We start from the raw sequence: 13,628 nt of genomic DNA on the forward strand, positions 1-13,628 counted from the left end.
AGGGGGATTTTGCTTCATCTACTCACAATCTTTGCTTAATTAAGAAATTTGAAAAACTTGGCCTCCAGATATATCCCTTTTTCATAGGAGTTTGTAAAGAAGGCTACCCCTCCCTGCAAGCTCAGGCTCCTCCCCTCTCCTCTTCTTTTGTGATCATGGTTTATTTTAACAAACCATGGTTTGTCATGATGATTCTGCTACCTCTAGATTTAGAATACCTCTAAGTACCACTTACTAGGAAGTGACAGTGGGAGAAGACTGTTTGCCTACATGTCCCACTTCTGGGATTCCCAGAGATAACTGGTTGGCCACTGTGGAAAACAGTCTGAACACAGTGTGGTCTCTTGACCCCATAGTCCTGTGGTTCTCAAACTCCCAGGGAGGTTGAAAACCGCTGCGTGTGGAGGGGGATCGGGGAAGACAGTGGGGTCTGGGGGGAAGCAGCGATGTGATCCTCAGGATCGCGTTGCTAAGGGGGGCACAGGGGCTGGTAAGTATTTACCAGTACCTGCAGCAGCCTCCCAGGGGTGTGGGGAGCCCTGCACGACCCTCCACAGGGCTCCCCAAACTTCAGAAAATGAAAGTGGAGCAATCACATCCCATCTCTGGTTTGCGATCGCAAGCCAGAAGTGGGCACAGTCACTCCACTTTCAATTTCTAAAGCTTGGGAAGCCCTGCGGAGGGTCGTGCAGGGCTCCCTGCACCCTTGGGAGGCTGCTGCAGAAACTGGTAAGTACATGCCAGCCTGTGCGCCCCCCTTAGTGATACAATCCATCCCCCCACCCCTTAAGGAGGCAGAGTCCAGGGCCCTCAGATTGGGGGGTTGCGACGCCCCAGTTTGAGAACCATCGCCGTTGTCCTTTATGCTTGACTTGGATCTTTGTTACCTTCAAAATAAAAACAGATGCCACCAATTACATCTTATTTCTTAAAACAGCATATTGTAGAAATATCTTCCTGAAGGTCCTAACTAAAACAACCATTTCACTGGGTAATTTTAATTCTCTTTCAGGAGCAATTGCCAGAGCTTTATTTGCACTTCCAGGCCCAGAGTTTCCACACTTCTATGTATGCATCATCATGGTTCTTAACTATTTTTCTTACAACTTTTCCACTACCAATTGCAACAAGAATATTTGATATTTTTATGTCTGAGGTAAGCTATTGTCTAAAATCAGTTTTCACACTGTCAAAATCCACATTGGCCAAAGCAATAATAAACAGTAAGATGTTGCTGTTGCTTGGATGAAACTTAATGTTTTGTCTCTGTTAAAGCAGGCTCAGTTCCCATTTATACTAGAATTTTAGTTTAGGCATTGAAATAATATCCCTTTCCAATGAACTTACTTGATAATGTACAGGTCGTCCCTCATTATCCAGTGGGGTTCCATTCTGGTTAAAAAAAACCTGTGGATAAAAAAACAGTGGAAAAACAGATTTAAAGACCTACTTCAGGTTTCTTGCCCCTCCATTGCTCCTAATGGAATAAAGTCTTACCTCGACATCTATGGGGGTTTGTTTCTGGGACTCCCTACTAATACCATAAAATGTGTTAACTGAAAGCAGTTTAAAAAAAATAAAAAGTGTGTCCCTTTATAATTGTGGTTTAAACACATTTTCTTACTGTTGTAAAGAAGCAGTCAGCATTTAGAAATGCAAAGGAACCCCTGCCATTGTCTGACTCAGCTGAAGAATGGAATGATTGTTTGCATGACTGTCCATCTACAACAGTAAGAAAAGCAGTTTTTAAAACTGATTTTAAAGGGATGCATTTTTCCCCTCTTCAGGGATCAGTGCATTCCTTCTCATTTGCAGTGGCCATTCGTGTTGAGTCAAATCCGTGTATAACAAGGTTGGACCTGTATTGGATATGAGAAATATTTTTCTAAAAAACTATTTTTCACATGTATATAGTCTTTCCTCCGAGCTCAGGAAAGTATACATGGTTATACCCCCCTTTTTATTCTCCTAACAATGCTGTGAGGTATCCTCGACTACCTAGGCAGTGACAGACCCAAAATAATCCAGCAATCTTCGTGACTGAGCAGGGATTCGAACCCAGGTCTTTCAAGTCAAAGTCCAGTACTCTCACCTCTGTTTACCTTAATTCTAGGGTCTAGAGATTGTGTTTCGAGTTGGCGTAGCACTACTCCAGATGAATCAGGCAGAATTAATCCAACTTGACATGGAAGGAATGTTACAGGTAAACTATTCCAATATGACACTTAGTCAACTCACTGGAAGCTTTAAGAATAATTAGTACAATTTCCACTTTTCAGTATTAATCCACCTGTGTCTGTGATCTGATCTTGTGTGTTAGCACTTTCAGAAGGTCATTCCACATCAGTTTGACAGTGGGCCAGACAAGTTAATCCAATCGGCTTACCAGGTCAAATACAATGCAAAAAAGATGAAAAAGTAAGTATACGTATATTTCTGCAACTATACAATTAATAGGCTATTTTACAGAGAGGAAGAAATCAGATTCTAGGTTCTACTTGCTTTAGAATTGTGAATTGTTAAATATTCTTTAAGAGTGTGCACTTTATGCTAAAATGTTAGCTAGCATGTACAGTATCTTGCTCTGTAGACCACAATTGCAGGCCATTGGAAAAGCATTTAAACAGCAGCAGTGTTGGAATACCATAATTTGGACCACATGAAAGTTATGAAGGAGTGAGCTAGACTTGATGCTACTATGTTATGCGACTGCATTTGGGGAAATGTTACAGACCTGTACTTTTAACAAGCTGCTATGTATATTCTTTTAACAATGATAGTAAATGGGACTTACTCCTGGGCAAGTGTAAATAGGATTGCATTCTAGGACTGTTAAAATTTTTCCCTGCTTGATGATGTCACTTCCGGTCATGACATCACTTCCAGTGGGTCCTGACTCCACCATTCTCATTCTAAGAAGTGGGTCCCAGTGCTAAATGTGTGAGAACCACTGAACTAGGGTTCTTAGAAGCAGTTCTTAGGGTGAACCACTGAACTTGGGGTTCTTAGAAGCAGTGGCATCGCTAGGGGGGTGTGGGCCGCACTGGGTGACGCGCACTGGGGGGTGACCCTCTAAAATGGCGGTGGTTAGAAGTAACCCCATCATATTATATACCACTGGATGTGGAATCTTGAGCAGAATGCAATGCAAAAAACCAAAGTGAAATATCCCCTTTCTATCAAAAGTTATGGCCAAAAAACTGGAGAACAAAAAATGCATGGATCCTTATAGAAAGTGAGCTGTATTGCGCGTTTACTCGCAAGTTGGTGAACTTGCCTTTGTCTGTCGGAAAGGGCAGGCTGAGAGCAATCCAACAACACCAGAATGGTCCTGATCCAATGAATGCAGCCCCCAAAAACACCTGAAGAGGAAGTCCCTCCCTCCAAGCTGATGAAGGGATTGAGCTCTATGGAAAGCGAAACTAAGCCTCATATTGTGTTTACTCGAGAATAAGCAAACGTGCCTTCGCCGGTGTGGAAGATCAAGTGAAGGAGAATGCAAAGCTACCAGAATGGTCCTAATCCTATGCACCTGGAGCTAAACAAGTGCTCCAGAAGGCAGCCTCCCCCCCCCCCCACTAAAAAGGATCAAAACAGAGGCTTCAGTTGATAAGATGAACCTTTTGAGACTTCTAAAGCCAGGTGGATCCTGACAGTGATCTGGTTTAAACAGAAGATCTTAAATTTAACTGGGCACTGGGTGGGACTGAAAACCTTACTGATTTTGGAGTGGGGGGGTGTTACTGCAGGCAGGCTACAGAGAAAATTCACTTGGTGGAACAGGGCTTGCCTCTGCCTATTTAATTATTTGTTTTACTTTAATATTTATACTTATTTATTTTAATTTGCCTGATGATGTCACTTCCACCATGACATCACTTCTGGTGGGTCTTGGACAGATTGTCATTCTAAAAAGTGGGTCCCGCTGCTAAAAGTTTGAGAACTGCTGTAATAAGGTGTTAGTAAGTTGACAGCCTGGGGGGGTGCGTGTGACACCACTAGTGACTAAAATTACTGAAATCATAGTTTGGAAGAATAATACCATCATGTTATATATCAATGCGTAATTTCATGCAGAATGTGTTCTATCTTTGTTCTATCAAAAGGTGCAGCCCAAAAACCAGTGGGAGCGGAGTGATGGTACATCACTACGCCCACCACCTGGGGTGTTGCCCTGCCCACTGCATGGGGGGGTGATGCGCTGGCATCCCGCACCGGGTGACGCGAACCCTAGTGACACCACTGCTTAGGAACATGGAGACCTAATAGGAAATTCTACATGCAGCTTGGTTTTGGAGGCTTTGATCAGGCTTTGTGGCATTGATCAGCCCCCCCCCCCCAAATGATTCTGGTTTGCTGTCCTGCAGCATCCTTTGTTATGTCTTGCCTTCCCACACTTTCTGTCTCACCTTCCTTCCTTTTTCAAAACCAAGTGCAAGCTATTGCCTTGTCACACTTGGCTCTTCCTCCTTTCAGTTGTCCTGGAAGGAAATGGCAGAATGACACAGTAGCAGTGCACACTGACTTGCTCTCAGTTGGCGGGAAAAGGAGGAGAAAAAGGAACCATGACAGTGTGACTGCTTTCTTAACCTACTACCTTTTCTTGCTGGACTAATCGCCCATTGTGCCTGACTGCACAGCATTAACTGCCTGTCATTGCCTGTTGCTGCCATTGTGTCCAGTTGTGCAACACTACTCTTGCATTTGAACCATGCAGTGGGGAGAAGCCGAGGCAGTGCAGCAGGAGCATTTGCCAAATACCCCATGTGAAGGGAGAGAGTGCTGTGGGTGCATGGAATCTTGGTGGGTCTTCTATTGCAGGTCAGGGTTTGAGATGGGACTTGGCTCTTGACACAGTCTAGTGCAGTAGTCTTCAACGTATCAATACTTCCTTGGAGGCTGTTGGATATCAGGGTACCTAAGAAAAAATAAAACAAAATATCTTAAATTGTTTTCTAAATTCATGTTACAGACCTTCAGTTAATGCCAGTTTTCAATTCTGGAACCTTTTCAGTCTTGTCAGTGCTAAAAGATCTCCTCATACCCATAGTCTTGTAAATGCACTGTTTATGACTTGGGTCCAAATTTCGCTTTAGGCACACCCAGTAGAATCTTTGACCTTTTTTGACCAGTAATACCACAAACTGCTTTCCAAACTTTGCAAAAAGGTTGAAAACGAGTTGTGAAATGTCAAGGGTGTGCCTAAGGAGCATTTTGGATCCAAACCAAAATATACACACACTGCATATCATGCATAGGCATTTGAACCAAGCATAAGTCCCAGCTAGGCCTGTTAGTTAAAATCGGTATGACTTGGAGTGCATTTTGGTACCAAGTTCTAAATAATATCGGAATTATTTGAGCATTTGTTTTGTGTAAGAGTAATTTTAAATGTGGTACTTCCCCTACATAGTAGGGGAAGAGAAAGTATACATCATTACGTGTGAAGATTGGTCAGTTTTGCCAGGTTCATCCCACATTATGGGAATGGTAGTATGCATTTCTGGGGAAAACACTAAGAGCAAAGCCACCCGAGTGGAACCAAACACTTTTCATGCTCCCTATTTAGGGAATGGGGATTGGATGAGTTTGAAGTCTACAGCCTCATTTTAGGTAGCCATACAAATGAATTATGTCAATAATTGGTTTGTTACCTATTCTGCTAAGCATAGTGAAAAGCAGTTTTTGTAATGGCTTTCCATTTTCTTTAGGTTAGAAAAAGAATATACCACTATAAAAACAAAGGAAATGGAAGAACAAGTTGAAATTAAGGTAAGTTGAAGGTTTTAGTGGGTAGAATAATAGTTAAGATTTTCAGTTACAGACAGTATATGTAGTACAAAATCAGCAATTTTTTTTAGTGTTAATAGAATTATGCTAATTCAAAACATAGTTTTGAAAGGTAACTAATGTGTTACTTCTGTGGAAACAAATGAAAACAGAAGCTTTCAATATCTGAAGACTAAGACTTTAGAGAAAGTAAGGTATATTGGATTATGGTACTATTAAGTGCTAGTTTTTTTCTGCCCGTCTTTCTTGAAATAACTGAAGAATGAACATTTCTAAAACGGGTGTAGTTGGTAATATTTAGTTTAACTTGAGATATTTTAAATTGCTGTTAAAATAAGAGGAATATTGCTTCCTTTTCAGAGATTACGAACAGAAAACAGACTCTTAAAACAGCGCATAGAAACATTAGAAAAAGTAAGTACTCTGATACTGTAACTGAATCTTACATTCAGCCTGCTTCCTGGATTCCATATTTTGTATTGGTAGTGCAGTTCCACATAACTACACTAAACTGAATAGCCTAGGCCTGCGGTTTTCAAACTCTCCAGGAGTTTTTGCGGGGGCAGGGGGAGGCAGCAGGAGCAGGGGGAAGGCAGCGACGCGATCCCCAGGATCGTGTCACTCAGGGCGCTGCAAGGACTGGGGTGCACCCTCCAGCCCCTGCAGCAGCCGTCCCTGTGTGCGGGGAGCCCTGTGCGAGCGCCTGCAGGACGTCCCAGGTCAGGGAAAGGGAGAGTGGAGCAATCTGCTCTGCCTCAAAGCGGAAGTGGAGCGCGATCGCCCCACTCTCCCTTTCCCTGACCTGGGGCGCCCTGCAGATGCTCGTGCAGGGCTCCCTGCACACAGGGACGGCTGCTGCAGGGACTGGAGGGTGCAGCCCATCCCTGCAGCCCCGTCAGAGGGGAAAGCGGAGCGATCGTGCTCTGCTTCCGGTTTTGTGGAGCGGGACACAATCAATCCGCTTTCACTTTTCCTGACCTGGAGAGCCCTGCACCCAAGCCCCTGCAGCCTCCCTGAGCGACGCGATCCTGCGGATCATGCCGCTGCCTTCCCCCTGTCTCCTGGCTGCCCCTGCCCCTTAAGGGGGCAGAGGCCAGGACCCACAATGCCCCAGTTTGAATACCACTGGCCTAGGCTCTAGCAGCAGCATTGTTAATGTCTGTTTATGCCTACAGTGTTATAGCTTCTCTACATTTAGAGAGTTTAGGAATTTTTACATTATGAGCATCTGTGATATACAACCTGTGATATACAACCACAAAAATTATTAAATTAATACAACAAAATGTTCCCTAGAACCTTAAGGATGAAAAATTTCATTGTAGCAAAGTCTTGAGGTTATGAGAAGTTAAGACAATAAAATTATCGTCATAAAAAATGATTTTTTTGGATAGAAGATCAGCTTCCTCAGGCAAGCACCCTGTTGAAAAAGACCTCAGACCTGGATAAAACCAGATTGTTCCCACTGTATGTTAACCAGAGATTTTAACAATTCTACTATGTTTTGTTCTATATGTAACCAGGCAATGCACTAATAAATTAAGTCAGCAGTCTGAAATTTTTGTGCACAGATTAGTCTTTCAAAATGTAAAATATTTTTCAGAAACTAGCTTTCAGTTTCTACTTATTAAGAAAATCACTGATTTGGTTTGCATCTTCCTTCCCTAATTTCGCCTCTTTCGATCTAATTTCGCCTAATTTTGCCTAATTTCGATCACTTTCGCCTCAAATTTAACTCTTAGATCAGGTAGTGGGAAATTAAAAACTTAGAACAGGGGTGCTCAATAGGTGGATTGCGATCTACTGGTAGATCGCGAGGCAAAATGAGTAGATCACGGAGTGCCAACCCCCCCTTCAGGTGCCTCTGGGAGGAAACGTCGGGAGTAAGCCCCATTGTACTCAATGGGGCTTACTCCCAGGTAAGTGTGGCTAGGATTGCAGCCTCACAGCCAAATCCTAGGCATGTCTACTCAGGAGTAAGTTCTGTTATACTCAGTGGGGCTCAAGGTACACCAACATACATTGTACACATAAATGTTATATGTTATGATGGCGCGAACATTGTAAAAAAAAACTCTGGTAGATCTCCGGGCCTTGCTGGGTTTCAAAGTAGCTCTCGAGCCAAAAAAGTGTGAGCACCCCTGACTTAGAAATTAAAGGAGTTAGTGTTCAGTTTAGATCAGGGGTGGGCAAACCCTGGCCTCAAGGTCCCCCAATCTGACCCACAGGGAGCCCCCACTCTCCAATGAACCTCTGGCCTCTGTTGGAGCCTGCACTGGCCAGCAACTACCTGTCATGATTGCCAGATGCAAGCTGTGGGCTGAGTTAGAACAACGCCTTTTACAGTCTCCGTGTGTTTTCTGTTTTTTCATAGACATTATTTTAAACCCTCCCCCCCCCCATTGCCTCTCAACAACTTATATTTCCATGTGTTTCTGGCTTGGTCTGTAAGTTTTCACTGTGCAAAAGGTGTGTGAAAAACAGTTCATAGTTCTCATGTGGTTCTAAATTCCTATATTACAGTTCTCATGTGTATTATTATAAATAAGCTCAGTAAAATTCATTCATTCATTCATTCATTCATTCATATAAGTTCAGTCTCTAATATATTCATTTATGTAAACTTATCAAATTTGAAATATAAATTCTTTTTCTCCTGGCCCCCAACACAGTGTCAGAGAGATGCCAAAATGTTTGCCCACCCCTTGTTTAGATCAAAGCAGATTCTCACAAAAGGTTGTAGTAGGTGAGGATAGTATTGGTAGCCAAACAGATTGAGAGATGAGTACTGCAGATAAATTTGAGCTCAGCTACCACCCTCTTGAGATTGTCATAGGTTCAGCACTAAGTATTGGATTCCAAATGTCTTTCTTCTTCCATAGGTTCTGTGTACCCTTCTGTCATAACTTCTTAGGCAAAAGAATGACACAGCTTATATATATGAAGAATTCTAAACGTACTTGGTAAACAAAATCATTCTGCAGAAACATTGTCTTGTTAAGTGACATAGCTGGGCCAGCTGGCACTCAGGTGGGATGATCACATCCCCCCACTCCCGAAATGGCTCCAATTTAGAGACAGAGTCATGGGCGGAAGGGGCCCTCAGCACTCCACTTACTGCTACAAACATTTGAGCAGTAAGCACTGTGTACCCCCCGTTCAGGAGAGCCTGGCAAACCTCTGGATTGCCATGGGGGGGGCTGACTTCTGGAGCCTGTGCAGTTTTGCTTCTCATTCTAAGCATATAGGACTTACTGAGCACTTGAGCACAGAAGCAGTAGAGGGGGGATGCATGCTGCCATAATTGGCTGAGCTGCTAAATACAGGAAACGATAACCTGTTAGACTGTTGCATAGTAATAACAAAACAAATATTCAACAAGAAAATTAGATAACACATGAAAGATTTTTATTTCAGAATAACTGGCACTGGGCAAATTATACAGAAGCTGTTAACGGTCACTTTTACTTCAAGACATTAAGTGCTGGGAAATTGCATATGCTTCTATCAAATGGCTTAGTTCAGTGGTTCCCAAACTGTGAGTTGGGACCCACTGGTGGGTCATAACCTGATTTTTGGTGGGTCACCAAAGGGTAATAGCAAGATCAGATAATTAATTGCCTCAAGCCCTGAGACTATTGAAAAATCAGATACTGTAGCTGGTAATTACCCTGCAAGAAGCTGAGCTCCTGCAGTATGCAAGCATGTGTAAATATAGAGAGATAAAGTTTGAGGATCTTTTTTCTGGTTATTACTACTTAAAAATAAATAAAATATTTCTTTCTAGATCTTTTTTAAAGGTGTGGTATAGATCTTTTTTTTTTTTAAAAGTCTGGTAAATCTAGGTGGGTCCCGATAGAGTGATGTTATAAAAAGTGGGTCCTGGTGTTAAAAAGCTTGGGAACCACTGTCTTAGTTTGAATACTTCGGATGCAGCATTTGAAACAAAGCTGAAATATGATTCTACCTAGATGTGTTGTCTATTGATGTTATGAATCAAGAAATTCTCTGCCCTCTCTACCAGTTGAAAATATTTCTAAATATACTTGTAGTATAAAATCTTCATTGATGGGTGGACAGCTTGGGAATTTTCTTCTCCTTGCTGGCCGTACCCAAGTGAGAGTCCTTTCCTTGCTGCTTATCAAGGAGAATCCAGTATAAAAAATAAGCATGAAGTGGCATGCCGGTCTCCTTCCATCCTTCCGATTCCTTCAGCCTTGTTTCCTTGTCTTATCACTATTTTAATGTGTTTTTTCCACTAGAGTTTTACTCAGTTCTTTCTACTGGCAAGATCAACTAGGGAAAGATCTTACTACCTTTCCCAGTTGAAATGTAAAGCTCTCTCAACAGCCAGAGAATATCTGCATAATGCTACTTTCCTCTTCCAGGTTGGACACGATTGTGACATGCATCTCCTTGTGGCTCTAATTTCCAAAACGGTACAGAGAGATGGTTGAATAATTAAAAAAAAAAACAATTCTAATGACTTTTCCAAAGCCCAGTAAACTGTGGCTCTCAAATGATGGAACATTTCATTCTGACTCAGTTATACTGTTTCAAGCATTTAGTATGCTGAAGCTTTAAGAGCATAACAAAAGTCCTGCTGGATCAGGCCAAGGGCCCATCTAGTCCAGCTTCCTGTATCTCACAGAGGCCCACCAGGTACCTCAGGGAGCACTCAGGACAACAAGACATCTCTATCCCGTTGCCACTCCCTTGCACCTAGCAGTCAGAAATGGACTACCTTTAAATTCCGTAGGTTGCATATGGTCATCATGGCTTGTGATCTGTGATGGACTTTCTCCTTCCATAAATTGGTCATAACCCCCTTTTAAAGACATCTAGGCCAGGTACCAGTACAACAACCTGTGGCAAGGTATTTCCTTTTGTTCGTTCTGTCTCTGCCACCAGTCAATTTAGTGCATGTCCCCTGTTTTTCATGTTGTGTGAAAGAACACTCTGAACACTTCCTCTATCCACTCCGTCTGTCCCATGCATAACTTTAGATGTCTTAATCATGTCCTCCCCTAAGGTGTCTTTTTTCTAGACTGAAGAGCCTCCAGTGATGCAGCCTTTCCTCATAAGGGGGGGGGGGTGCTTCAGCCCATTAATCATTTTGGTCACTCTCTTCTGCACCTTTTCCAGTTCTACAATATCGAGATGTGGCAATTAGAACTGGACACAGTATTCCAGGGTGTGGCCTTACCACCAATTTGTATGATGGCACAATAACATTGGCAGTCTTATTCTCAAACCCTTTCTTAATTATCCAGAGCATGGGATTGGCCTTCTTCACAACTGCTGTGCACCGAGGCAACACCTTCATCGAGCTTTTCTACCAGCTCCGCAAGATCTCTCTTCTAATCTCTTAGTGCAGTGGTTCCCAAATATTTTTGCACCAGGACCCACTTTTTAAAAGACATTCTATTGAGACCACCTAGCTTTATGAGATATAAAAGAAGCCTCTGTTTTGAGGCAGGACCGCCTTCTGGAGCATTTGTTGCGCTCCATGTTCAATGAATTGGAGCTATTCTGGTGATGTTAATGATACCCTTGACCTACCCTTCGAAGTGGATCAAGGCACATTTGCCTGCTCATGAGTAAAGAAACACACATGTTGTTCCATTAAGTTTCCATAGGGCTCAATAGTACATTTTCCTTGTCAGCTATCAGCTTGTCATTTTGCAGCATGCCAAAAATTGGGTCAGGACCCACAGTTTGGGAACCACTGTGTTAGTGTATATGTGAAATGTTTTTGATTTCTTGCCCCAAAATGCATCACTTTACACTTACTTGAAGCATAACTGCACGTGCCACCAATTTAGAGAAATTCTCTTGGAGCTTCTCACAATCCCTTCTCAATTTCGCCACCCAAAAAAGTTTTGTGTCACCTGCAAACTTGGCCATATCACTGCTTGTTCCTGACTCCAGGTCATTCATGAAAAACACTGATCCCAAGACTGATCCTTGGGGTACGCTGCTTTTCACCCCTTTCCACCAACAGGGAAAATTGGTCATTCATACCCACTCTGTTTCCTGTTCTTTAACCAGTTCCTAATCTATAAGAGAACCTTCTCTTAAACTCTGAAAATATAAGCCCTGACTTTTTTATAGGATAATTGAAGGTGCCACCTTCTCACCATAAAATCAGCTTTGAAATTGGTCTTGAATTCTCATTTTCTTGAATAGTGCTGGATTTGTAAAGTCTCTTGGCAGTTAAGGAGTGGTGACTCTACAGACTTTTTAAAGAAGAGCCTTTACAGTCAGATGTCTATTGTAGCTTGCAGATATTTAAGCATATGGTATCCACATCGCACTCTCCTCATAAAAATAGGCAAGAAGTGCAACTGAGAGCACCTCCTCATTTTGGAAGACTTGCTGAGTGACTACACTGTTTCAGTGCACTTCATTGAAACCCATTATATAATTGTCTGTCCCTTGATAGGAAGAGTACTTCCTTAATTCACACAGGTAATTGGTGTTGCAGTGGCTGTGTCTTGCTTCTTAAACTCATTTTCTGGATGGCAGTCATTTTTTATACTCCCAAATCGCTGTCCCAGAAAGATTTGTCATATCTGAGAAAGCTTGCTCTCTGCTAGTGTAATTACATTGTTTGTGATTGTTTCTTTTCTTGGACTCTTTATTCATATCTTTTAGACCAGTGGTTCTCAAACTGCCAGGAAGTTTGAGCACCTCTGTAAGTCCTTGCAGGGAGGGGGGCAGCGACACAATCACCAGGATTGCATTGCTTTGGAGGGGCACAGGGACTTGACTGGATTTACCACAGCCTGCTGCAGTCTCCTGGGGGTGCAGGGAGCCTAGCACCAGCCTCCACCTGGCTCCCCAACATGCAAAGATAATAAAAATAACAATCGCGACCCACTTCCGGTATGCATTCGGATGAATGCTTGACTGTAGATCAAATTGGACCACCTTTTAATGCCTGAAAATAGGTAGAATTGGCGGCATAATTTTTCACTCTTGATTTTGTCACTTTGTTTTCCTTTTCTCTTATTCCTAAGTGAATTTTTTCCTTTTTGTAGGAAAGTGCTTCCTTGGCAGATAGATTGATACAGGTATACTTCTTTTAGTATTTCACTCCTCTCCAATGCACAAAACAGCTTTCTGTTTTTAATGCATGCTTAATTACATGCATTTTACAAATGAAATAAATACTCCAGTCACTTGGAAAAAACTGTTTTAGCAATTATGTTAGAATAATATTTAGATATACATCTGCACGTTGCTTCTAACGGCATCTGAAATTTCCTAGTAATTGGTGGGTTCTAATTCTTAGCACTAATTCTTTAGATCAATGCAAACTTGTAACAGATGTGCATGCACAATGGAGTGATAAATGCATGAACAGAATTTTATTGAATGCAAGTGCACAATTGACCATGCAGAGGGACACTGAACATTTTAATGTGATGCAGTACTAAACTGCTGTACTTCACTAAATGTATATATTGGCTGTATCAGTTCTATGATGATTTGCAAGACTTTAACCGTATGGCAGAATAAATATGTAAAACTCTCGGTCTTCCCTGGATCGGTCCTCCAATTGCTTTAAAAAGAAAATTATGTCCTAAGGGACAAGTGACAAGGGCCCAGGAGGCTGAGGAAAACTACCTTATAAAACGGGAGCTGGCCACCATCAAACAGCAGAGTGATGAGGCCATTTCTAAACTGGAGCAAGCTGAGAATACCATCAGGGAGCTCCAGCAGCAGCAGCAATGGGTAAGGCACCTGGTGGCACTTCATCTCATCTTTCTCATTCATTTATGTTTTATTTCAGCTGGTCATGGCATGATCTCTGGGCCATTCTTCCAAATGTA

General features: G+C 42.3%; 1 protein-coding gene across 4 annotated transcripts in view; it reads left to right on the forward strand.

The window, feature by feature from the left end:
• The window catches only part of EVI5 (ecotropic viral integration site 5), a 92,314-nt gene that overhangs the window by 40,035 nt on the left and 38,651 nt on the right, over positions 1 to 13,628 (forward strand). For 3 of the 4 annotated variants that reach the window (XR_010794438.1, XR_010794437.1, XM_066626622.1), the window contains exons 7-13: positions 1,013 to 1,156; positions 2,114 to 2,203; positions 2,321 to 2,418; positions 5,712 to 5,772; positions 6,151 to 6,204; positions 12,834 to 12,866; positions 13,384 to 13,530. Coding sequence is in view for 2 of the 4 variants with exons in the window: in XM_066626622.1 (XP_066482719.1) it covers positions 1,013 to 1,156; positions 2,114 to 2,203; positions 2,321 to 2,418; positions 5,712 to 5,772; positions 6,151 to 6,204; positions 12,834 to 12,866; positions 13,384 to 13,530 (627 nt within the window). In the remaining 2 variants the exon portion in view is untranslated. The remainder of the gene's footprint in view (positions 1 to 1,012; positions 1,157 to 2,113; positions 2,204 to 2,320; positions 2,419 to 5,711; positions 5,773 to 6,150; positions 6,205 to 12,833; positions 12,867 to 13,383; positions 13,531 to 13,628) is intronic. The other variant, XM_066626623.1, reaches the window with a different exon arrangement.

Source organism: Tiliqua scincoides, chromosome 4 (genome assembly GCF_035046505.1).
Source record: "Tiliqua scincoides isolate rTilSci1 chromosome 4, rTilSci1.hap2, whole genome shotgun sequence".
Classification (NCBI taxonomy): domain Eukaryota; kingdom Metazoa; phylum Chordata; class Lepidosauria; order Squamata; family Scincidae; genus Tiliqua; species Tiliqua scincoides.